The following is a 24,239-nucleotide window of genomic DNA, read 5'->3' on the forward strand; positions in this document are numbered from 1 at the left end:
CTGAGCGGGGGTGGGGGGGCAACCTCATTGTGTTCTCAAATTAAAGAAACATTCTTTTCTCTTGCAAGGTGTATCCAGTCCACGGATTCATCCTTTACTTGTGGGATATTCTCATTCCCTACAGGAAGTAGCAAAGAGAGCACACAGCAAAGCTGTCCATATAGCTCCCCCTCTAGCTCCACCCCCCAGTCATTCTGTTTGCTGGCTCTAAGCACTAGGGTCTCTCTCAGGAGTGTAAAGTGAATGTGGTGTTAGAATTGGCTGAAAAGCATCATCCGTTTGGCCTATGAGACTACTGGCCAGCAGCCTCCTGAAAGAATTACTGCTCATTCTACCAGAGCAGTGGCTTCCACATGGGCTTTCAAAAATGAGGCTTCTGTTGAACAGATTTGTAAGGCAGCGACTTGGTCTTCACTGCATACTTTTGCCAAATTTTACAAATTCGATACTTTTGCTTCTTCGGAGGCTATTTTTGGGAGAAAGGTTTTGCAAGCAGTGGTGCCCTCCGTTTAAGGTACCTGTCTTGTTCCCTCCCTTCATCCGTGTCCTAAAGCTTTGGTATTGGTATCCCACAAGTAAAGGATGAATCCGTGGACTGGATACACCTTGCAAGAGAAAACAGAATTTATGCTTACCTGATAAATTACTTTCTCTTGCGGTGTATGCAGTCCACGGCCCGCCCTGGCATTTAAGTCGGGTAAAAAAAATTTTTTGTTTAAACTACAGTCACCACTGCACCCTATGGTTTCTCCTTTTTCTTCCTAACCTTTGGTCGAATGACTGGGGGGTGGAGCTAGAGGGGGAGCTATATGGACAGCTTTGCTGTGTGCTCTCTTTGCTACTTCCTGTAGGGAATGAGAATATCCCACAAGTAAAGGATGAATCCGTGGACTGGATACACCGCAAGAGAAAGTAATTTATCAGGTAAGCATAAATTCTGTTTTTTTCACTCTTTAACCTCTTAAGGACATGTGACGGAATTTTTCCGTCATAAAACAATTGAGCAAACTGAAAGCTGTGTCCTTAAAGGGTTAAATCTATAGAACTTGCAATTGTAAATAACTTTCCAATTTACTTTTATTATCAAATTTGCTTTGTTCTTTTGGCATCCTTTGTGAAAGTGTAAACTTGGTTAGACTGATAGGAGTTTAGGATTGTGCACGTATGTTTAGCAAAAGCATTTGCAACATTGTATACCACAACAATAAACATTGTTGCAAACACAGCTGCCAGGTGGCTAAAGATGTGCACACTCCTGAGCTCACCTAGGATAAAGGATATCAAGAGAATTAAGCACAATTTATAATAGAAGTCAATTTTTTAAAGTTGTTTAAAATATCATACTCTATCCAATTTAAGGTTAATTTGTAAGTAGTATGGGTTTGCTTGGAGGTAGGGTGCTAGCAGATCTGTTATAAGTACCACACTGGGCACTTACGCCATAGCTTAACAACCCTTCCTAGACTGACTGATCTATCTCTTCAATTTTGTAGGATAGGGGGTCTGTATGGGGCAGCCCCAAGACCCTAAGGTTTAAAGCACTGAAGCTCCTTTTTAGAAACATGCCCCAATATAGCTTTTAATAGCCAGCTGATCAGTTTGGCAATAATGCCCAGTTATTCATGCCAGGTGGTCACTTATTAGAGTGGGGGCTCATGGGAGCCCTATCTGCAGATCAAAGCTACATACATATACCCAAAGGGCCTTTTTTATATGTGGATAACCCCTTTTTTTTTTCTTTTTTTACAAAATTGTTTAGGGAACAAACTTGTTTATTAAAATTGTAATACAAATATAAATTTTTGCAACATTTTGTTGCAGTGGTCTCTTGATATATATATATATATATATATATATATATATATATATATATATATATATATATATATATATATATATATATATATATATATATATATATATATATATATATATATATATATATATATATATATAATGACCTACAGTGGTGCTTAAATCTAAGCAGCAACTAAAGCTCCAAAACAGCTCAGTACAGGGGGTGGAAATGGCTCAGCATTTAAAGGGACATTATACACTAGAATTTTCTTTGCATAAATGTTTTGTAGATGATCCATTTATGTAGCCTATACAGCTTTTTTTTAATTTATATTTTTTTTTATAGTTTTGCTTATTTTTAAATAACATTGCTCTTTTCAGACTTCTAACCAAGCCCCAAAGTTTTAGGAGAATACTGATGTATACCTTCTCCAGCTTGCTCCTGTTTGTGTAAAGAATCTGTTTGTATGCAAAGGGGGAGGGGGGGGGGTGTCTGCTATTTCACACTTGCAGTGGGTGTTCCAGCTAACCTTTTTAACAGAGCTAAACTGGGAGCTTCTAAGTAAGTCTTTAAATGTTTTTATACTGGATTTTTAGGTCAGTATCTGTGCATATTATTCTTTATAGTAGTGTCTATTACATGCAGTTATATGAAAATTGGTGTATACTGTTCCTTTAAAGGGATAGAAAGGTCAATAATGAAATGTGCTTGGGTTCATTAGAATTTGAAATGGAAGCATTTTTGCAATATAATTCCATTAAGCAAAAATGCTTCTAGTAAAAGTTATTGTTTTTCGGTGGCATTTGCACATATGCTGGGAGAGCCCATGCACCAGTATTCAAACACCACTTCTGAAGACTTGATTTGTGTTTGAATACTGGTGCACGGGCCCTCACAGCATATGTGTGTATGCCACAGAAAACAGTAACAGCTTTTACTAGAAGCATTTTTGCTAATGAATGTATATTGTAAGAATGAGCCAGGTTATTATAGGGGAATCAGATTTTGTATATACATAAATGGAGAACATGCTTTAGCACTAGGAGTAAATGCTGCCACCAATTTTTGTTCCTCCCTTAGGACTCACTGCCTAGTGGCTTTTCCACTGGAGATGCGCTTGTCCCATTGGCTGATGAATATGACCCCGTTTTTCCAAACGAATATGAGAAAGTGGTGAAACGTCAGCGGGAAGAAAGGCAGCGGCTACGAGAGATTGAAAGACAGAGAGAAATTGAAGAGCGGGAAAAGTAAGGAGAAATTCTTGTTTTATTGTAAATATGCTAAATTACAGACACATGTAATAGTACTAGCCAGAGGCCTTTGCTCACAACGGTTAAAGGGACAGTCAAGTCCAAAAAAAACTTTCACGATTCAAATAGGGCATGTAATTTTAAACAACTTTCCAATTTTTTTATCACCAATTTTGCTTTCTCTTGGTATTCTTAGTTGAAAGCCAAACCTAGGAGGTTCATATAATAATTTCTTAGATTTTTAAGGCCGCCTCTAATCTGAATGCTTTTTTACCACTAGAGGGCGTTAGTTCATGCGTTTCATATAGATAACATTGAGCTCATGCACGTAAATACGGAGGAGTTAGCACTAATTGGCTAAAATGCAAGTCTGTCAAAAGAACTGAAATAAGGGAGCAGTTTGCAGAGGTGTGTGTATATGTATATATATGTGTGTATCTAAGTTACAAGCACAACTACCATAGCATATAGTGCACATCCTGAGCCTACCTCCGTTTTGTATGACCGGAGCTTTAGTTGAGTATCTCTCCCATCTTTGACCTAGAGAGACAAGTGACCTCTCAGTTGAAATGGGAGAAGCTCCTCTTTTAAATCTGAAAAAGCCATACGTATATGGAACAAAATCGTGGTGTGTATCTCCTCTTTTGTCCCTCACAATGCATAGTGAACTTGTTTCTGTGTCCGTCCAACTGCCAGGTCATAACGGTGACAAATTTTATCCTCGATCCTATTTGGGGGAACTCTGGGGTCTCTAAAGAGGCCCTTATGACTTCCTTGCCATAGAAATATTCCACCATTCAAATAAGAGGTTTCATGTCCTTGTAACTATCAAGTGATAGTTACAACAATCAGCTGGCAGCAATCTCTAGCTCAGTTTTGTTGTATTGATGTGAGTGCACATAGATCTTTATGTATTTCAGATTTGTGTTTCATGTCCCTTTTAACTGCTGTTCTTATGCATATTAAAAATGTCCTTTTAATTGTTTGCTTTGCTATATATCATTACTGATTCAGCTGCTACATTACCTGTTGCCAATTATATCTAACATACTGTTCCTGAGCATTTTCATTTATCTTAAGAAAGGTTTGCTCTGATTAGTTAACTCATTAGTTAATTCCACAGGGACTAAAATGCTGAATATAAAATCTAATGGGGTCATTTGTAATGTAGACTTGTCACAGAAACGACCCACATGTACTATATAAATGTTCCCTGCCTTGCTTTGTACATTATTACTAACGTGCAATGACAAAACTATAGTGATGTTTGTATATCCGGTTACTTGCTAGAGATGTCTGATACGATAATTAAGCAGATTATACAATTCAGACTATTTAAAAGCTATTAATAGAACTTTCTAATCGAGAGAGTGCTGCGGAAGGGATTTGCTGGCTAATCTGTATAATCTTTCCTTTGCCATGTGCGTTTAGACTGCGTGCTGCATCTCAGAGTCTAGTTAGATCAGCTTGCTTCTTACGTTGCTCATTAATTCTAACCTCAGACATTGCAAGTGCGTATCGCTCTCAGGAGCCAGCCAAAATGTGTAGGTCCTCACGGCCAAGAGAGACGCAAATTTATAGATGTATGGTAAAGGGACAGTCAAGTCAGTTAAAATCTATATAGGTTAATTACATCTTTGAATAGAAACACATTTGTAATATAAATGTGTTGACAAAAATACGTCTAATAAAAGCTATCACTGTTTCAGTGTTAACATTTTTCTCTGCACGTGCATGTGAAGCATAGCTAGATTTTATCACTGCACCAGCATCTTAAATACTACAGCTGCTCAGAGCACCAGTGAGGCATGTTTCATGTTAGCAATTAACAAACTGAGTCATTACCAGATGGTACAAGCACCTTAGGCTCTCTGAGTAAGTGCTGTGTTCAAAATGCTGGTACACAGTGCATACTTAAATACACCATTGAAACAGCTATAGCTTTCGTTAGGAGCATTTTTGCTAATACATGTATATTACAGAAATGCTTCTAATCAAAACTGAAATGCATCCACGTGGATTCAAATTTTGGCTTGAATGTCCCTTTAAACTTTCATGATTCAGATAGGGCATACAATTTTAAACAACTTTCCAATTTACTGTTACCATTTTACCTTGTTCTCTTAGTATTATTTGTTGAAAGTTTAGACTGGGTAGCGCTTGCTGATTGGTTTGCTGAACCAAAAATGGGCTGGCTTTTCAAATAAAGATACCAAGGGAGTGAATACAATTTGATAATAGGAGTAAATTAGAAAGTTGCTTAAAATTGCTGCTCTATCTGAATTATGAAAGAAAAAAACTGGTTTGGGTTTCATACCCTTTTTAAATGAACAGAAAACCACAACATATTCTTTTATAGTTTGAGTAAAACATTCAATTTTAAACAACTTTCCAATTTACTTCTATTATTAAATTTGCTTCATTCTCTTGTTATCCTTTGCTGAAGAAACAGCATTGCACTACCGGCAGCTCGCTGAACACATCTATTTAGCCAATCACAAGAGACAAATGTGTGCAGGCACCAATCAGCAACTAGCTCCCACTAGTGTAGGATATGTGTGTATTCCTTTAATCAAGGGGTATGAAAAGAATGAAGCACATTTGGATTCTGGAACAAAAATGTTGTATGCAATGCAGTTCTTAATTTTGTGTTTGTGTGTGTGTATAAATAGCTTTATTTTCTGTTATAGAAGACGTAAGGATAGACATGAGGCCAGTGGGTTTTCAAAAAGACCTGCTGACCCGGAATCTGATGAAGAAGAGGAGTATGACGAGCAGCGAAGGAAAAGAGGTAAGTTATTTTTATTGTCTTGGTATTTTTCTTTTACATTTATTATCTACTAACAGTAGTCGGTAAATAGGTGAATTCAGTTCTTTCGTGAGGATCCAAATGCGGATGTAGGCAGCCGCTCGTGCGTTCGGCTCTTTTTGGGGCCAGATCGCCGCACTTAGATCTGTGCAAATGCATATCTTAGTGTGTTGATCTTTCACAAGCATAAAACCTCACGTAGGATCAAATGCACATATCAAGTAGTCTAGTAGTCAGCCATAACTTATAGGAGTCAGGGAATGGTTTCTGGGGCAGATGAACCAACCATTTTTAATAAGCATGTCTGAGTGTTGCAAATAAGCAAGTGCAAGATCTGTATTTAAATGTGCATGTACAGCGTTCATCTCTTAAATTGGATCTAAAGTTTAATGAATGAAAGTGCCCCTGTATTTAATAGTTTTTCCTTTCTAAGATAGGGAAGAGTCCATGGCTTCATTCCTTACTGTTGGGAAATACAACACCTGGCCACCAGGAGGAGGCAGAGACACCCCAGCCAAAGGCTTAAATATCCCCCCCCACTTCCTCATTACCCCAGTCATTCTTTGCCTTTTGTCATAGGAGGTGGCAGAGAAGTGTCAGAAGATTCGGAGAGCCCTGAAAAAGGGTATCTGCCCTTCGAGATGGAACTGGAGTTTTAAGTAGTCATATCAACCTCTCAGTGAGAGTATTGATGAAAGTTAGAGTCTGGAGATGCAGGGAAAGTTTTTCTGCAAAACCATCCAGACTTCTAACAGCTCGTTAGCAATCAGTGTTGACAAGTTTCACTGCCTGCTTTCTCTCACTTAGGTCCATGTCCGGAGCGCTGCTATATAAGACTGTCACACTTGAAAGGCTGTGTTCTGTTCCACAGCATGGATCCTGGAGGTAAGATCATTTTCACTTTTTTTTACACATTAAACGTTATAACAGGGTCACAGTGTGGCTCCTTTATACCTTGGATCCAGGCTTAATATCCTCTGTGGGGGGTTTATTGAACAGTTGGGGTTAATTAATCAGTGTATGAATTATTTACATGCTGCTTTGTGTGATTTTATTTTCTGTGCTCCCTGTGTGTTTTTGGCTGGAACAAACTGGTTTCACTTTCGTTTTTGAAAGTGTTGCACAACTCCTATTAACTTGCTGTACATTTCATAGCATGTGGTCTATGTTCATTTCCTCAATTTCGACTGAGACTTCAACCTGAGGAGAGCGTTTCCTCTGTTAACTGTCTGGGTCTAGGAGGTGGTGAGTGCCCCAGCCATTGGGAGAATATTTAAAAAAAAAAAAAAGTTTTTGTGTCCTCCTGTGGGTACCTGAGCTATGGAGGACTCTGACATGTTAGAAGGTACTTCTTCTGTACTAAATCATACTTGTTTATATTGTGAGGAGGCCATGGTTTTCCTGCTCACTCAATTATGTTCCACATGCATTTACACCATTATAAAGTCTAAGAAGGGAGACAAGCCTGCTAAGGCTATTAGTCCCTCTGAGCCGTCTACTTCTCAGGACTCGGCGTCCCATGAGATTATTACCCTTGCTACATTATCCACTCCACATGCAGTTCCCATTAGCACATCTAATCCTCCATCCGGAGGGGGCCTTCTTCCTGCGGACTTTGCCGTGCAGTTGCAAATGGCGGTGTATGCGGCCCTCTAAATATTTATCGGATTTAGCTATTATGTCCCAGTTATCCGATGATGAGTTAACCTCTGTAGCTTCAGGGGGTGAACTTTCTGGGTCGGAGTCCTTAGCGTCTAAGCCTCCTGCTGCAGAGGAACCGTTCTTTAGGTTTAAAATTGAGCACTTGTATTTTTTATTAAATGAGGTTCTGTCTATGTTAGAGTTTCCAGAGGCCGCGCTGCCTGAAGAACTTATTATACCTAAATTAGACAGAGTTTACGAAGACAGGACAGTTCCTTTGACTTTTCCTGTGCCTGTTAAAATGGCGAACATTATTAACAACGAATAGGAAAGAATTGGATCTTCCTTTTCCCCCTCGTCTACTTTAAAAACATTTTCTTGTACTCTCAACTGGATTTGTGGGGCTCCATTCCTAAGGTGGGTGGTGCTATCTCTACGCTTGCTAAACGTACTATTATACCTCTTGAGGATAGTTCTTCGTTCATAGAGCCGATGGATAAAAAAAATAGAAACCTTACTGAGAAAGATGCTTCAATGAAAGGTTGTTTGTTTTTTGTTTGTTTTTTCATAATCGGAAAGAGTAAACAGCTGCATTCATTACTTTTGGGAATTCAGAACCTGGCCACCAGGAGGAGGCAAAGACACCCCAGCCAAAGGCTTAAATACCTCTCCCACTTCCCCCATCCCCCAGTCATTCTTTGCCTTTCGTCCCAGGAGGTTGCAGAGAAGTGTCAGAAGTTTTTTTCGATGTCTCTTATGGAGGGTAGTACTCTTCAGAATGGGACTGGCGTTTTAAGTAGTCCTGTCAGCCTCTCAGTGAGAGCATAGATGAAAGTTAGAGTCTGGAGATTCAGGGAGAGTCTTTCTGTGAAACCATCCCGACTCCAGCTCCACAAGCAATCAGCGTTGAGTTTCGCTGCCTGCTTTCTTCTCTCAAGTCCATGGCAGAAGCGATGTTACTATCTGTCACACTTGAAGGGCCGTGTTCCTGTTCCATGGCGTAGATTCCTGTAAGATCATTTCATTTTACTTTCGTCATGGATGTCTTGTAATTACAACTGTTTATCTGAGAGGCTACAACCTTGCAGGAATTTACTTAAACACAGGGTCTCAGTGAGGCTTCTTTTGTATCTTGGAATCAAGGGTTAATATCACCTGAGGGCGGTTATTGAACAGGGGTTTTTTAAATCATGTTTATGTGATTCTGTCTGCTAGTGTGTAGTGATACTTAGGCTCATGGCTATTTTGGAACATAACGGCCTATTGCAAGTGACGCGGCCTTTACGGTTGGGCGTGCTTTTTCATGGACTGCACGCTACACCTTTTGACCGGGCGTGGTCACGTTTTGGCTCTCCATTTCTGCATTCCTGACCGTGTGGCGACGGAGAATTTCTGGTTCACTGGTGTCTGGTTCATAGGAGGTGGTGAGTGCCCCAGCCATTTGGGGTGTAAGGTGCCGTTTATATTTTTCTTATTGGTCCATTTTTGTATCAATATCCCAGTCATGGAGGATTCTGATTATTTTTTTTTTTTAGATGGATATGTCGGATTCAGATTCTACTTGCGAAGAATATGAATTGGCCCGGGTGATAGATGCCCATCAGTTATGCTCCAAATGCTGTTTTAGAGTGCTCTGTTCCTCGGGATCGGAGAACCAGGGGCCCGCTGAGCCATCCGCCTCCTGGGGATTTTGCTCCCCGAATGCGAGTTCCCTACAACCAACTCTTACTACGCATGGAGGTAACGCAAACGCGGCTTATTATTCTCTGGAGGATGGCTTGTTTCCTCCGGAGGCTATGATACGGTTCCGCATGGCCATATCTTTGGCGCTGGTGCATTTACGTCTCCCAGGAGTGTGTTTACGATATTGTCCATGTTCCGTTAACCAGAGCTCGTCAGGCATGGGATCGTCTGGTCCAGTTCAGCCCTCTGGGGGAGCGACTGCTCCTGAGGCTTCAGGGTTCAACCTTTGGGCCCAGGGTCATTATTTGCCCCAGCGGAGGTAAGTTTTGCCTTTCGTTGTAGACTGGCACGCCTTTGTGTTCTACTGAGGTACGTTTTGGCAATGCTGGAGGATCCCACTCTTAATGAGGTGGTGGATCCTCAGTCTTCCGCTACGAATGGCATGCATGATTAGACATGAGGGAATTAAGTAATCTTCTTATTGTCTTGTTTATTAAGTATCTTTCCAGTTCTGAGCTTGGAAGACTCTGATTCCCGTTAGGCTTGTCCTGCGGAACGTGTCCATTCTTCCTGGGCGATAACCTACAGGTTGCCTTATCTCATTTTAATCCGGTTAGGATGGAATTTATTTAGTTTAGATCTCATGTTTGTTTTAATATTTTCTTAGGGAATCTTCTTCTCTGGAATTGATACTCGCGATTTTGTGGTCACACTGTTTACTTTTACGGAAGTTAGTTCATGAGGATGTGTTTAGTCCTATGTTAGTCTGTTGTTTATCTCTCCCTCTTAGGGGGTGACTGTGTGGCCTTGTCAGTGCTTGGGGGCCTTTGGTTTCAGGCTGGTCCTGACTGGGTACAAATCCTTCCTGCTACGCCTGGCTGGTCCCGTTAGGGTGCCGAGTGGTTCCCACTATTATTTGTTTTATTTCACGTTTCATCTAGCATTCCGAGAGGACTTGATGGTCCGTGGTTTGCCTAGGGGCATGGGGGATTGTGTTCGGTCTTCATTAGCCTTTCATTTTAGTCGGCTGGGACTCCATTGAGTTCCACTGCGACATACTCTGTTGATTCTGATTTTGCAGGATTTAGAGTGTGTCCTTCCCGTAGTGGGTTAGAAGTTGAAGGACTTAGATCCTTCATGCAGCCAGTTCCTTGCGGGCTTGCCTTTCGAGCTTACTTGGGATTGTCCTTTCAGGACTTGTTCCTTCTTGAGGTCTCTTCCTTTGGGTCGACACTGCCTGGACTTCGTCCGTTTTTCTTGGCGGCTTTTTTGCCATATTTAGGAACAATAGACTGTGGTCTCCTCCTTTCCAAGCTTTCGCTAAGGGGTTTTCCTGCTAGGGTTCTGGATGCTCGGCATTCTTTTTCCTTGGGTGTGGTCCTTCCGGAAGGATAATCTGACAGGATATGGAGACTAGTCTTTTTTTCTACTTTCTTTTTCGTGTGAACTCTGTTCTTGTAGTTATTTCCCTTAGTCTGGGACTTTGTGTGTGTGGTCCTTGGTGCCTTAGGGCTCTAGATTAGTTGCGTGACTATGGCCTAGCACCTTGTTGGTGGGGAGTTGGCCTCCTGCTAGGAGTGTTCTCTTCCCTTTGGGCTGGGAATTTGAGTGAGTCCTGTACCCATTTCTCCAGGTTAGCCTGGATTTGCATCCCCTGTGTTTTTTCCAGCCGGGGTATCTTGTGCTCCCTGGAGGTGTCGCTCGTTTTAAGATGGCTATGGGTCCCGAGTCCAGGGTTCTTGTATCGGATCCTTATTGGATGTCTGGGTGGACTGGTTCGGGGCGACCCAGTTTTCAAGGGTGGCTGATTTGTCCTTCGGACGAAGTGTGCAGGAGGAGCTGGGGAGCAGCAGTCTGTGGCTTGTTCGACCAACTGTTGGGAGAGTAATCTCTATGTGTCGAGACTGTCAAAGAGAATTGTGTCAGGTCTTCCTAGGGATCTATTTTGCACTTTTCTCTATACCAAGTCCTAGGGGGTTCTCCTTGGAAGTGCCTTATATTGGAAGGAGCGTATGGGTTGGCACCCGAGCTCTGGGGGGCATTGGGTTTTGGTCATTTTGTTTCCCCTGTCTATCGGACATGCCTGTTGCTTGGGCTGGTCCGGTGTTTCGAGCAGGATTTGAAATCTGTTGCTCTGCTACTTTCGTGCTCGGGTCATCGATGTTTGGCTCTGCTTCTTTTCCACGTTCAGGATATTTTGGGAAGGACTGGAGGCGTTCACTGGTTAGCTGGATGCATAGCAAGCTCTAGGTTAGGGTTTGAATCTAACTTCATCTGCTTCCACTTGCTTGCAAGTACTCAAATTTCTAGAGTCATCTTTGGATGACAGCAGCGTGCAGTGTTTTGACTCTTCAGGTGTTGCTGTCAGGTGTTATCCAATCTGAGCTTGCTGCACGAGGTTTACGGTTTCTGAATTTTTGGATATTCTGAGCTGTCTTTACCGGTTTCTGGGGTCCTTTGTCTTCAGTAACTTTCTAGGGTGTGGATGCTTCTCTGTTTCATTTAGTTTCTGGGTCTTTATCCCGTTGAATCTGTGCGAACTGGGGTCTGGACGTTGCCTCCCTTGTTCTGCGAGACCAGTTTGGTCTCTGTTGGTTTGGCCCTGGTTTTTTGCCTAGTGATCTTTGGGGCTCTATTTAGGGTTCTCTGAAATACTTTATTGGATGTCCTTTCCGTGTCCTTTATGGAGACTACGGTTGTTTGATCCCTTTCTCTAGCAAGGGGTGTGTTGTTAGGAGACTGATTGCCGGTTGACGAGTCTAGTTCCTGCGGTCTCTAGCAAAGCTTATGAACTATCTGCGAGTCAGTGTCCTTGGGCCTTTTCCTTTTTTTCAAAGTTTTTTCTCGGCTTTGGACAAAGCTTGGTTTTGTTGAGAAGGGGTTTTAGGCCTGGTGCCCTCAGAATGGGCCGCCTTTTGTACACTCCCGTTTTAGCATTCAGTGTCCTTTATAGCTTGGGTATTGTTTTCCCAAAAGTAATGAATGCAGCTGTGGACTCTTTCCGTCTGAAGAAAAGAAAATTATCAGGTAAGCATAATTTAAGTTTTTTGTTTCAACCGGAGGCGGCAGTTGCCGTGGTTGCCGGAGCAGCTACCTGCTGGTGCGACTCTTTGTCGGAACTTGATGAGGTGGAGTCTCCCTTCGAGGATATTCAAGACAGAATTAAAGCTCTGAGAATTGCTAATTATTTTATCTGCCTCTGGCTTTGCGGTCCTAGCCCGCTGGGTGCTCTGATTGAAGTCTTGGTCTGCGGATATGACTTTTAAGTCTAGACTCCTTTCTCTTCCCTTCAAGGGAAAGATTTTATTTGGTCCAGACCTGGACACCATTATTTCTACGGGTTACCGGAGGCAAGGGGGCCTTCCTACAGCAAGATAAGAAGAACAAGTCTAAGGGACGACAATATTCTAATTTTCGTTCCTTTTGTGCGGACAAATCCCAACGGCAACAATCCTCCTCCAAGCCCGAGCAACCCAAGAATACTTGGAAGCCGGTTCAGTCCTGGAATAAGTCCAAAAAGAATAAGAAGCCTGCCGAAAACAAATCGGCTTGAAGGGGCGGCCCCTGATCCAGGATTGGATCGTGCAGGGGGCAGACTGTATCTTTTTTCAGACGCTTGGTTCAGGGATGTACAGGATCCGTGGGTCCTGGAGGTCGTACTACTTCGACTTCCCTATCTCTTTGGTTAAGGAGTGTCATCCGCTTAGCTTACGAGACAGTGGGACATCATTCTCCTGAGAGGATAACGGCTCATTCCACTAGAACAGTGGCTTCCTCTTGGGCCTTTAAGAACGACGCCTCTATGGATCAGATTTTTAAAGCAGCTACCTGATCCTCCTTACATATTTTTTCAAATTTTTACAAGTTTGATGTTTTTGCTTTGGCTGAAGCAGCTTTCGGGAGAAAAGTTTTGCAGGCTGTGGTGCCCTCAGAATAGGGTCCGCCTCTTCCTTTTTATTCCCTCAAGTTATTCATTCAGTGTCCTCTGGAGCTTGGGTATAGTGTTCCCAACAGTAAGGAATGAAGCAGTGGACTCTCCCTATCTTAGGAAGGAAAACATAATTTATGCTTACCAAATAAATTCCTTTCCTTCCGGATAGGGAGAGTCTATGGCCCTGCCACGTTTTTTCTTGTCTAAGTGCGGCCCCCTATTATTTATCTAATTCTTCTGGCACCATTTATAATGTTATATTTCTCCTACTTTTCCTTGTTCCCTCTGCAGAATGACTGGGGTAATAAGGAAGTGGGAGGGATATTTAAGCCTTTGGCTGGGGTGTCTTTGCCTCCTCCTGGTGGGCAGGTGTTGTATTTCCCAACAGTAAGGAATGAAGTTGTGGACTCTCCCTATCCGGAAGGAAAGTAATTTATCTGGTAAGCATAAATTGTTTTTTAAAAACTGCATTTTCTCATTAAATTTTACATTCACTTTAACCCGAAGACTGCCATACACAACATTAACAGATGACTTTCCAGTATTTTACTGGCCCCTGAAAGCCAAGCAGTTTTTTATTCAGCTCTTGGTAGTTCACATACCTTCTGCTTCCATCTCACTATTCAGGAAATCTCTTGTTTGACATAACTGTGTATGTAGCTAGCTAAATGTACTGCTACCGCAAGTTTAGTATGCAGGGGTATTCATTTCTCTGCATTACATACAGTGTCTCTTCAAATATGTTTTTTGTTGTTGTTTTTTCATATGAAAAATAGATATTAAAAAAACAAACATGATAGGGTAGTATATATTTAGGTAATCTTCATACTTCAGCTGATTACTTTATCAGGATTGTGCACATAAAGGGTTTGCAATGATATTTATTATTATATTTAACCACTGTTATTTATATATAGAGAGACAGAGAAATTGCTTCATAAGAAGAGATTGTTTTCTCAATGAGAAGGATTTGGGAGCTGCAGTGTGAGAAAGTGTTAGATCACTCTCAAGGAGTTTAGGATTAAGAGATTAAAACTGTGCATGCGCAGTTGAATGCGGTCAGTGCTTTCGTTCATTCTTAATACTTGGAAATATTTCATCAACTGGTATTTACTTCTAAACAAAACCCCTTAATACAAGGTCATACTTTTTCCAGAACAGTGAAAGTATTTCTCCTGTTAAGTGTAGTCAGTCCACGGGTCATCCATTACTTATGGGATTATATCTCCTCCCTAACAGGAAGTGCAAGAGGATCACCCAAGCAGAGCTGCTATATAGCTCCTCCCCTCTACGTCATACCCAGTCATTCTCTTGCACCTAACTTAAAGATAGGACGTGTGAGAGGTCTGTGGTGTGTTAAACTTAGTTTTTAATCTTCAATCAAAAGTTTGTTATTTTAAACGGCACCGGAGTGTGTTGTTTGTTCTCAAGCAGCATTAGAAGAAGAATCTGCTTGAGTTTTCTATGATCTTAGCGGTCGTAACTAAGATCCACTTGCTGTTCTCGGCCATTCTGAGGAGTGAGGTAACTTCAGAACAGGGGATAGCAGGCAGGGTCCACCTGCAAGGAGGTATGTGCAGTATATTATTTTCTAAGGAATGGAATTGACTCAGAAAATACTGCTAATACCGATGTAATGTAAGTGCAGCCTTAAATGCAGTAGTAGCAACTGGTATCAGGCTGATATGTATGTATGTATACTCTGAGGTATTTCTGGGGAATGGAATTTTCACTAAGAAAATACTGTCAATATTAAAGTAATATTTGAGCCTACACTGCAGTGAAAGCGACTAGCAGCAGGTTTATTAATTACACTTCATAATTCTCAATTTTAAAACGTTTACTGGCATGTTAATCGTTTTTTCTGAGGTACTTGGTGATAAATTCCAGAGAAAGTATGTAGGCTGGATAAATATTTTGCGGTACCGGCGTGTACTGACGTTTTTCCTATACCTAAAAGGCTTACAGAAATTGTTAACAAGGAGTGGGATAGACCCGGTGTGCCTTTTTCACCCCCTCCTATATTTAGAAAAATGTTTCCAATAGATGCCACCACACGGGACCTATGGCAGATGGTCCCTAAGGTGGAAGGAGCAGTTTCTACTCTGGCTAAGCGCACCACTATCCCGGTGGAGGATAGCTGTGCTTTTTCAGATCCAATGGATAAAAAGTTAGAGGGTTACCTTAAGAAGATGTTTGTTCAGCAAGGTTTTATATTACAACCCCTTGCATGCATCGCGCCTGTCACTGCTGCGGCGGCATTCTGGTTTGAGTCTCTGGAAGAGACCCTTAGCACAGCTCCATTGGATGAGATTATAAACAAACTTAAAGCCCTTAAGCTAGCTAATTCGTTTATTTCTGATGCTGTAGTACACTTAACCAAACTTACGGCTAAGAACTCCGGTTTCGCCATTCAAGCGCGCAGAGCGCTGTGGCTTAAATCCTGGTCAGCTGATGTGACTTCTAAATCAAAATTGCTTAATATTCCTTTCAAAGGGCAGACATTATTCGGACCCGGTTTGAAAGAAATTATCGCTGACATTACTGGAGGTAAGGGCCATGCCCTGCCTCAAGACAGGGCCAAACCAAAGGCTAAACAGTCTAATTTTCGTGCCTTTCGTAATTTCAAGGCAGGAGCAGCATCAACTTCCTCCGCTCCAAGACAGGAAGGAACTGTTGCTCGCTTCAGACAGGGCTGGAAACCTAACTAGTCCTGGAACAAGGGCAAGCAGGCCAGAAAACCTGCTGCTGCCCCTAAGACAGCATGAAGTGAGGGCCCCCGATCCGGAGACGGATATAGTGGGGGGCAGACTTTCTCTCTTTGCCCAGGCTTGGGCAAGGGATGTCCAGGATCCCTGGGCGTTGGAAATCATATCCCAAGGATATCTTCTGGATTTCAAAGCTTCTCCTCCAAAAGGGAGATTTCATCTTTCAAGGTTATCAGCAAACCAAATAAAGAAAGAGGCGTTTCTACGCTGTGTACAAGACCTCTTACTAATGGGGGTGATCCACCCAGTTCCGCAGACGGAACACGGGCAGGGATTCTATTCAAATCTATTTGTGGTTCCCAAGAAAGAGGGAACTTTCAGACCAATCTTGGACTTAAAGATCCTAAACAAATTCCTAAGAGTTCCATCGTTCAAAATGGAAACTATTTGAACCATCTTACCCATGATCCAAGAGGGTCAGTACATGACCACAGTGGATTTAAAGGATGCCTACCTTCACATACCGATTCACAAGGATCATTACCGGTATCTAAGATTTGCCTTCCTAAACAGGCATTACCAGTTTGTAGCTCTTCCCTTCGGGTTAGCTACGGCTCCAAGAATCTTTACAAAGGTTCTGGGCTCCCTTCTGGCGGTACTAAGACCGCGAGGCATAGCGGTAGCTCCGTACCTAGACGACATTCTGATACAAGCGTCAAGTTTCCAAACTGCCAAGTCTCATACAGAGTTAGTTCTGGCATTTCTAAGGTCGCATGGGTGGAAAGTGAACGTAGAAAAGAGTTCTCTAGTGCCACTCACAAGAGTTCCCTTTCTAGGAACTCTTATAGATTCTGTAGAAATGAAAATTTACCTGACGGAGGACAGGTTAACAAAACTTCTAAATGCTTGCCGTGGCCTTCATTCCATTCAACACCCGTCAGTGGCTCAGTGCATGGAGGTAATCGGCTTAATGGTAGCGGCAATGGACATAGTACCATTTGCGCGCCTGCATCTCAGACCGCTGCAATTGTGCATGCTAAGTCAGTGGAATGGGGATTACTCAGATTTGTCCCCTCTGCTAAATCTGGATCAAGAGACCAGAGATTCTCTTCTATGGTGGCTTTCTCGGCCACATCTGTCCAAGGGGATGTCCATCCGCAGGCCAGATTGGACGATTGTAACAACAGACGCCAGCCTTCTAGGTTGGGGCGCAGTCTGGAATTCCCTGAAGGCTCAGGGATCATGGACTCAGAAGGAGAGACTCCTTCCAATAAACATTCTGGAATTAAGAGCAATTTTCAATGCTCTTCTGGCTTGGCCTCAGTTAGCATCTCGGAGGTTCATCAGGTTTCAGTCGGACAACATCACGACTGTGGCTTACATCAACCATCAAGGAGGAACAAGGAGTTCCCTAGCGATGATGGAAGTCTCAAAGATAATTCGCTGGGCAGAGTCTCACTCTTGCCACCTGTCAGCGATCCACATCCCAGGCGTGGAGAACTGGGAGGCGGATTTTCTAAGTCGCCAGACTTTTCATCCGGGGGAGTGGGAACTTCACCCGGCGGTGTTTGCCCAACTGCTTCATCGTTGGGGCAAACCAGATCTGGATCTCATGGCGTCTCGCCAGAACGCCAAGCTTCCTTGTTACGGATCCAGGTCCAGGGACCCGGGAGCGGTGCTGATAGATGCTCTAACAGCTCCTTGGGTCTTCAACATGGCTTATGTGTTTCCACCTTTCCCAATGCTTCCTCGATTGATTGCCAGGATCAAACAGGAGAGAGCATCGGTGATTCTGATAGCGCCTGCGTGGCCACGCAGGACCTGGTATGCAGATCTAGTGGACATGTCGTCCTGTCCACCATGGTCCCTGCCTCTGAGACAGGACCTTCTGATTCAGGGTCCTTTCAAACATCCAAATCTAATTTCTCTGAGGCTGACTGCATGGAGATTGAACGCTTGATTCTATCAAAGCGTGGATTCTCGGAGTCAGTGATTGATACCTTAATACAGGCTAGGAAACCTGTTACCAGGAAAATTTACCATAAAATATGGCGTAAATATTTATATTGGTGCGAATCCAAGAGTTACTCATGGAGTAAGGTTAGGATTCCTAGGATATTGTCTTTTCTACAAGAGGGTTTAGAAAAGGGTTTATCTGCTAGTTCGTTAAAGGGACAGATTTCAGCTCTGTCTATCCTTTTACACAAACGTCTGGCAGAAGTTCCAGACGTTCAGGTTTTTTGTCAGGCTTTGGCTAGGATTAGGCCTGTGTTTAAGACTGTTGCTCCGCCGTGGAGCTTAAACTTAGTTCTTAACGTTCTGCAAGGTGTTCCGTTTGAACCCCTTCATTCCATCGATATCAAGCTGTTATCCTGGAAAGTTCTGTTTTTAATGGCTATTTCCTCGGCTCGAAGAGTCTGAGTTATCGGCCTTACATTGTGATTCTCCTTATCTGATTTTTCATTCAGACAAGGTAGTTCTGCGTACTAAACCTGGGTTCTTACCTAAGGTAGTCACTAACAAGAATATCAATCAAGAGATTGTTGTTCCATCGTTGTGCCCTAATCCTTCTTCAAAGAAGGAACTACTTTTGCACAATCTGGACGTTGTCCGTGCCCTGAAATTTTATTTACAGGCAACTAAAGATTTTCGTCAAACTTCTTCCTTGTTTGTCGTTTATTCTGGACAGAGGAGAGGTCAGAAAGCTTCGGCTGCCTCTCTCTCTTTTTGGCTTCGTAGCATAATACGTTTAGCCTATGAGACTGCTGGACAGCAGCCTCCTGAAAGGATTACAGCTCATTCTACTAGAGCTGTGGCTTCCACTTGGGCCTTTAAGAATGAGGCCTCTGTTGAACAGATTTGCAAGGCTGCAACTTGGTCTTCACTTCACACTTTTTCAAAATTTTACAAATTTGACACTTTTGCTTCTTCAGAGGCTGTTTTTGGGAGAAAGGTTCTACAGGCAGTGGTTCCTTCCGTGTAAAGATCCTGCCTTGTCCCTCCCGTCATCCGTGTACTTTTAGCTTTGGTATTGGTATCCCATAAGTAATGGATGACCCGTGGACTGACTACACTTAACAGGAGAAAATATAATTTATGCTTACCTGATAAATTCATTTCTGCTGTAGTGTAGTCAGTCCACGGCCCGCCCTGTTTTTTACGGCAGGTCTAAATTTTAATTAAACTCCAGTCACCACTGCACCCTATAGTTTCTCCTTTCTCATATGGTTTCGGTCGAATGACTGGGTATGACGTAGAGGGGAGGAGCTATATAGCAGCTCTGCTTGGGTGATCCTCTTGCACTTCCTGTTAGGGAGGAGATATAATCCCATAAGTAATGGATGACCCGTGGACTGACTACACTACAGGAGAAATGAATTTATCAGGTAAGCATAAATTATATTTTTTAATGCCATATATAGTTTTTTTTTTTTTTTAAATATTGTAAAAAGTCATACTTTTTCTTGTACAAGCACAAATGGAATCACTTTTTTTCACAATAGTCACCTGCCTAGGTGCATATAAAAGTTTTAAAGGACACTTGAAAATGATATATTCACACACTCACACTATTTGTGCGTTATGGTTATCAATTCTTTACCTCCGTTGGTTATCAGTAGCACAAAGCTGATTTACTCTTCTGACATGGGATGCTGTAAGCCAAGGAGAGTTATCAGAAGGAAGATATAAACAGATATATTCTTTAACCCTTTCACGCCAGGGCTTATTTGTCTGCATCGGAACAAATTTCCAATGTAAACAAATAGGTTAAAAAGTGAAATCACGCAATCGTTCATGTGATCGTGTAATTTCAATAATGGGATCGGGTCAGGGGGGAGTGCCTATAACGCTAGGCATGCCCTCCAGCCCGCGATCCCATTCAGAAAGCGGCTATAGCTTTAGGAAAAAAGCCAAACGCAGTTAGGAAGGCATGGAATGTCCCAACGCCAGGAAGTGGTTGAATTTAGAATTGTTTTAAAGATGGAGCTTATTTGAAACATAACATTTAATCTATAGATTTTAGCTCAATAAAATTTGTTTTGCTGTATAAAAAGACCTCGGTACACTCTGTACTGTATATTGTTTATCCTTCTTGCTTGTGATTCTTTTTACTGTTGTAAGCAGGGAGTTATATATTTTTTATATAGTTGCTTACTGCCCTAATATTTTTTGTGCTTTTTTGTCTTCTAAAGGGACATTAAACACTGTGAGATTGGTTGCTCTTGTAGCTTATTTATAGCTGTCCTTATCAGGCCTCTCTAGAAGGGGTAAGATAAGTTTTAAAACCTAGGGAAACCTACCTTACAGCATGGTGCATGTTTCTTCATAGAAGCTAAAACTTATTTCTTCAAGATTTAAACAACAAATATACTTTTAAAATATGCAGCTGTAGATTATTTTCTATTATTTATCTTTGTTTTCTAATACACCTTAATTCCTAGCAGTTATTTTGTGCTTTGTCTCATTCTAGTTGAAAATTGTTATTGGCTAAAAAGATAAATAATCCCTTTTATTACTCATTCCTCAGTTTTGCATAACAAACACTGTTATTATCTTGTATCTAAGCCTCTGCAGACTGCCCCCTTATCTCAGTGCTTTTTACAAACTTGCATTTTAGACCATTAGTGCTGACTAATAAATAACTCTATGTGAGTGAGCACGATGTTCTCTATATGGCACACATGAACAAGCACTGTCTAACTGAAAAGCTAATAAAGTACACTGAGATAAGAACTGGAATGCAGGGTCTTAGAAACAGGTAGTGGTTTAGAGGTTATAAAACAATGTTGGTTGTGCAAAGCCGTAGACTGGGTAGTATTGTAACCAATAAGAAAAAAAAGCAAATAGCCTGTACCTTTAAGACTCCAAGAAAGCTGATTTTTTTTTTTAGATCTGAATAGCGGTGCAAATGTGTTTTGTCAGATGTTAAATCTGTCTCTCTTTATATTACGTTAGATAATGGTAATTGATAAATGGCCTCTTCTGTATTTCTTCTCTCCACAGCTTTGGGGGGAGCTGCTATTGCACCACCTACGTGTCTTGTTGAGAAAGACAGAGAGTGTAAGTATCACATTATTATGCAGTTTGTTAGCTAGCAGTTACTCCAGTATTGCAATGAGTACTAATATTTTTTTCCTTTGGATTCACTTTTAATATATAAAACAGACACAATACTTTGATAAGTATTTTCCTTGGTTTGCTTTAGACTTATTTCTCAGCACATAATACTTGTACGCTATTCCCTTTGGATCTTAAAGGGACATAAAACCCAAATTTTTTTTCTTTCATGATTTAGATAGATCATAACATTTTAAACAACTTTCTAATTTACTTCTATTAAATTTTCGTAGTTTTCTTGTTATCCTTTGTGGAAAAGCAGAAATATAAGCTCAAGAGTGTGCACGTGTCTGCAGCAGTTTTGCAACAATGTTATACATTAGCAGGGGCACTAGATGGCAGCACTATTTCCTGTCGTGTAGTGCTTCAGACATGTGCGCGCTGCTTACCTAGGTATCTTTTCAACAAAGAATATCCTGAGAATGAAAAAAATTGATGATAGAATTAAATTGGAAACTTTTTAAAAATTGTGTCCTCTATCTGAATCATGAAAGAAATTGTTTGGGTTTAATGTCCCTTTAATTACAGGTTTTGGCCACTAGATGGAGCTGTTACTTTTATATTTTGTGCATTATGTTTCTTCACCGGCATGTGACACAGTAAAGTATTAATTGCTTATATTATATAGAGCATTGTATATAATTCCCTTATATTAAGACATAGTTTTGCACTGTAGAACATACCTAAAATGTGCTTTATAAAAGTGCTGAGAAACCAAAGTATGTTATGGAGGTTTTTGTGTTTTTAGGAAGTTTTATGGTTAACTGAATAAGTGGTTAAACACTTAAATTTGCTCTTAGAATCCTTACTATAATGGTGCTTGTGAGTAGTACGTGCTCAAAGCTGCTAGTCACCAGCCATGTCCTACTTAGCAATGCAATGGGAGTGTGCCTGGTGCATGACTTTAAAGTGAGTGTTCTGTAAAATTAGTTTTTCACTTAATGTGTTTCTAATGTCTTGTTACACCAGTTGCAAAGTATAAAATGTATGATAGTTTAAGGTTTATTTTTGTATATGAAATAGATGCGTTGTTTTTCTAAGGAAATCAGATTTTCTTATGTTATCACTTTCTGTGCATATACATGCTTCTTTATATTATCTCTGTCTGTATACCAAAGCCAAACACTAAGAGAGAACAAGTGAAAATTAACATTGTATTGCTTATCTCTCGTACCCCCCACTGGGAGTGCATTTTTTTTGTACTGGATATGTTTACACAGCTTTTTTATAGCCTGTACATAAGTATAGAAACTTTCAGTATAGGTGGGGATACCTCAGGCAAAATCAGCTATTTCAAACGCCCATATAAAGCTATTGGGACTATTTGTAAACTGTTTAATACATTCCAGCAGGTAAAATGGATCATTGGGAAAAAATAAGGGTAAACTTTTCCTTTTAACTTTGGCCCCTAATATACTGCAGACTACCAAGGTTCCCAGGCAGAGAACCTGTCCGCCTCAGCTTGCGAGGAGTGAGGCAGTCACTGGTGTATCTCAGTCTCCTGCTTTCGGTAAAAGAATGACAAAGGAGCAGAAGCTGTCAGTGACCCAGGCTAAATCAGCCTGGGGTAAATTAATCTCTGCTCTCTTAAAGGGACACTGAACCCAAATTTTTTCTTTCATGATTCAGATAGAGCATGACATTTTAAGCAACTTTCTAATTTACTCCTATTATCAAATTGTTTTCATTCTCTTGGTATCTTTATTTGAAATGCAAGAATGTAAGTTTAGATGCCGGCCCATTTTTGGTGAACCTGGGTTGTTCTTGCTGATTGGTGGATAAATTCACCCACCAATAAAAAAGTGCTGTCCAGAGTTCTAAACTAATAAAAAAAGCTTATATGCCTTCTTTTTCAAATAAAGATAGCAAGAGAATGAAGAAAAATTAATAGGAGTAAATTAGAAAGTTGCTTAAAAGTGCATGCTCTATCTGAATCACGAAAGAATTGAGTTCAGTGTCCCTTTAAAGACGTAGGCTTTTTAATTTGTAGTTGCAGGCTCATGCGAGCAAACCTTCACCACAAGGGCTATGAAGTTTCATCCACAGCTTCATAAATGGAGCATTATGATTTTACAACAGTTGGCAAATTGTATTTTTGTAATAAAACGATCCTGCACAGAAGTAGAATTAAAGGGATAGGTAAGTCAATAATAAACTTCCATAAATCTGATAGAACAGGTCATTTTAAGACGCTTTTAAATTCACTTCTATTTTCAAAAGTACTTTGTATCGGTTGTTAAAAAAGAATATGCAAATATCCTACAACCAGCTGTTGATTGGTGCCTGAACACATTTGTATCTTGTGATTGGCTTACTAGATGTGTTCAGCTAGCTCCCAGTAGTGTACTGCTGCTACAGCAAATTATACCAAGAGAATGAAGATAATTTTATAATAGAAGTTGGAGAGTTATTTAAAATTGCATGCTCTGAATTAGGAAGAAAAAAATGGCTGAATGTATGTCCCTTTTAATATATATCAATGTAGACTTCCTAAAGATGTGCTAAGAATAAGTATTTGAGGCTGATCGTGGTGTTCATAAGGCTGTCCTGAGTGTTAATAAAGTCTGGACTTTATGCATATATGAAGGGCATTATGGTTCTTATCTGATTTTAACCCAAGGGTAACCAGCAACAATGTTAAGGAGCCAACCAAATCAAATACAGTTTTCTTTCTTCTATAAATATGTTCTCTCCCTTATCTATTTAATACACCAGAGAGATTGTACAAAGCATGCCTTTACTGTGACATACTTCTGTGCTATTATGTAATCCAGGGCTCGACAAATGGGTAAGAAAGGTCAGCTGTGAGGCCTAGAAAGGATCCAGTCTCACCAAGTTATATTTTAGGCGGGGTTGCTTGGCGGCCGATGGGGGAAGTGAGGTGCCTGAGCTCTGATGTAATCATTAGAATGGTCTATTGTATGTGTTTTTGTCTGCAGATTTGTTTTTCTTTTAAACTTCATATATGATTGATTTTATCTTTTTGACTTCTAGCTATTGTACCCGCATATGATGACGAGCCCAGAGTGCGCCCACAAATGGCAAAGGCTGCCATTCCACCACCAATATATGATGAGCCAGAGAGACCGCGATCGCCCACTGGACCCAGTAATTCATTTCTTGCAAATATGGGGTAAACCAATTTCAACAGATTCTATAAAAATATCTATGTATATTGGTATATAAAGACACGCCCAGTGGCCACTTTATTAGGTACACACTTGTAATGCACTGTAGGAACCCTCCCTTTGCCCCCAGAACAACCAGAATTCTTCATTACCATGGGTACAACAAGGTCCTG

General features: G+C 41.1%; 1 protein-coding gene across 1 annotated transcript in view; it reads left to right on the forward strand.

The window, feature by feature from the left end:
- RBM17 (RNA binding motif protein 17) overlaps positions 1–24,239 on the forward strand; it is a 103,288-nt gene that overhangs the window by 17,582 nt on the left and 61,467 nt on the right. The window contains exons 4-7 of the mRNA XM_053716420.1: positions 2,879–3,045; positions 5,739–5,839; positions 20,825–20,881; positions 23,933–24,071. Coding sequence (XP_053572395.1) covers positions 2,879–3,045; positions 5,739–5,839; positions 20,825–20,881; positions 23,933–24,071 — 464 coding nt within the window. The remainder of the gene's footprint in view (positions 1–2,878; positions 3,046–5,738; positions 5,840–20,824; positions 20,882–23,932; positions 24,072–24,239) is intronic.

Source organism: Bombina bombina, chromosome 6 (assembly GCF_027579735.1).
Source record: "Bombina bombina isolate aBomBom1 chromosome 6, aBomBom1.pri, whole genome shotgun sequence".
NCBI classification, from domain to species: domain Eukaryota; kingdom Metazoa; phylum Chordata; class Amphibia; order Anura; family Bombinatoridae; genus Bombina; species Bombina bombina.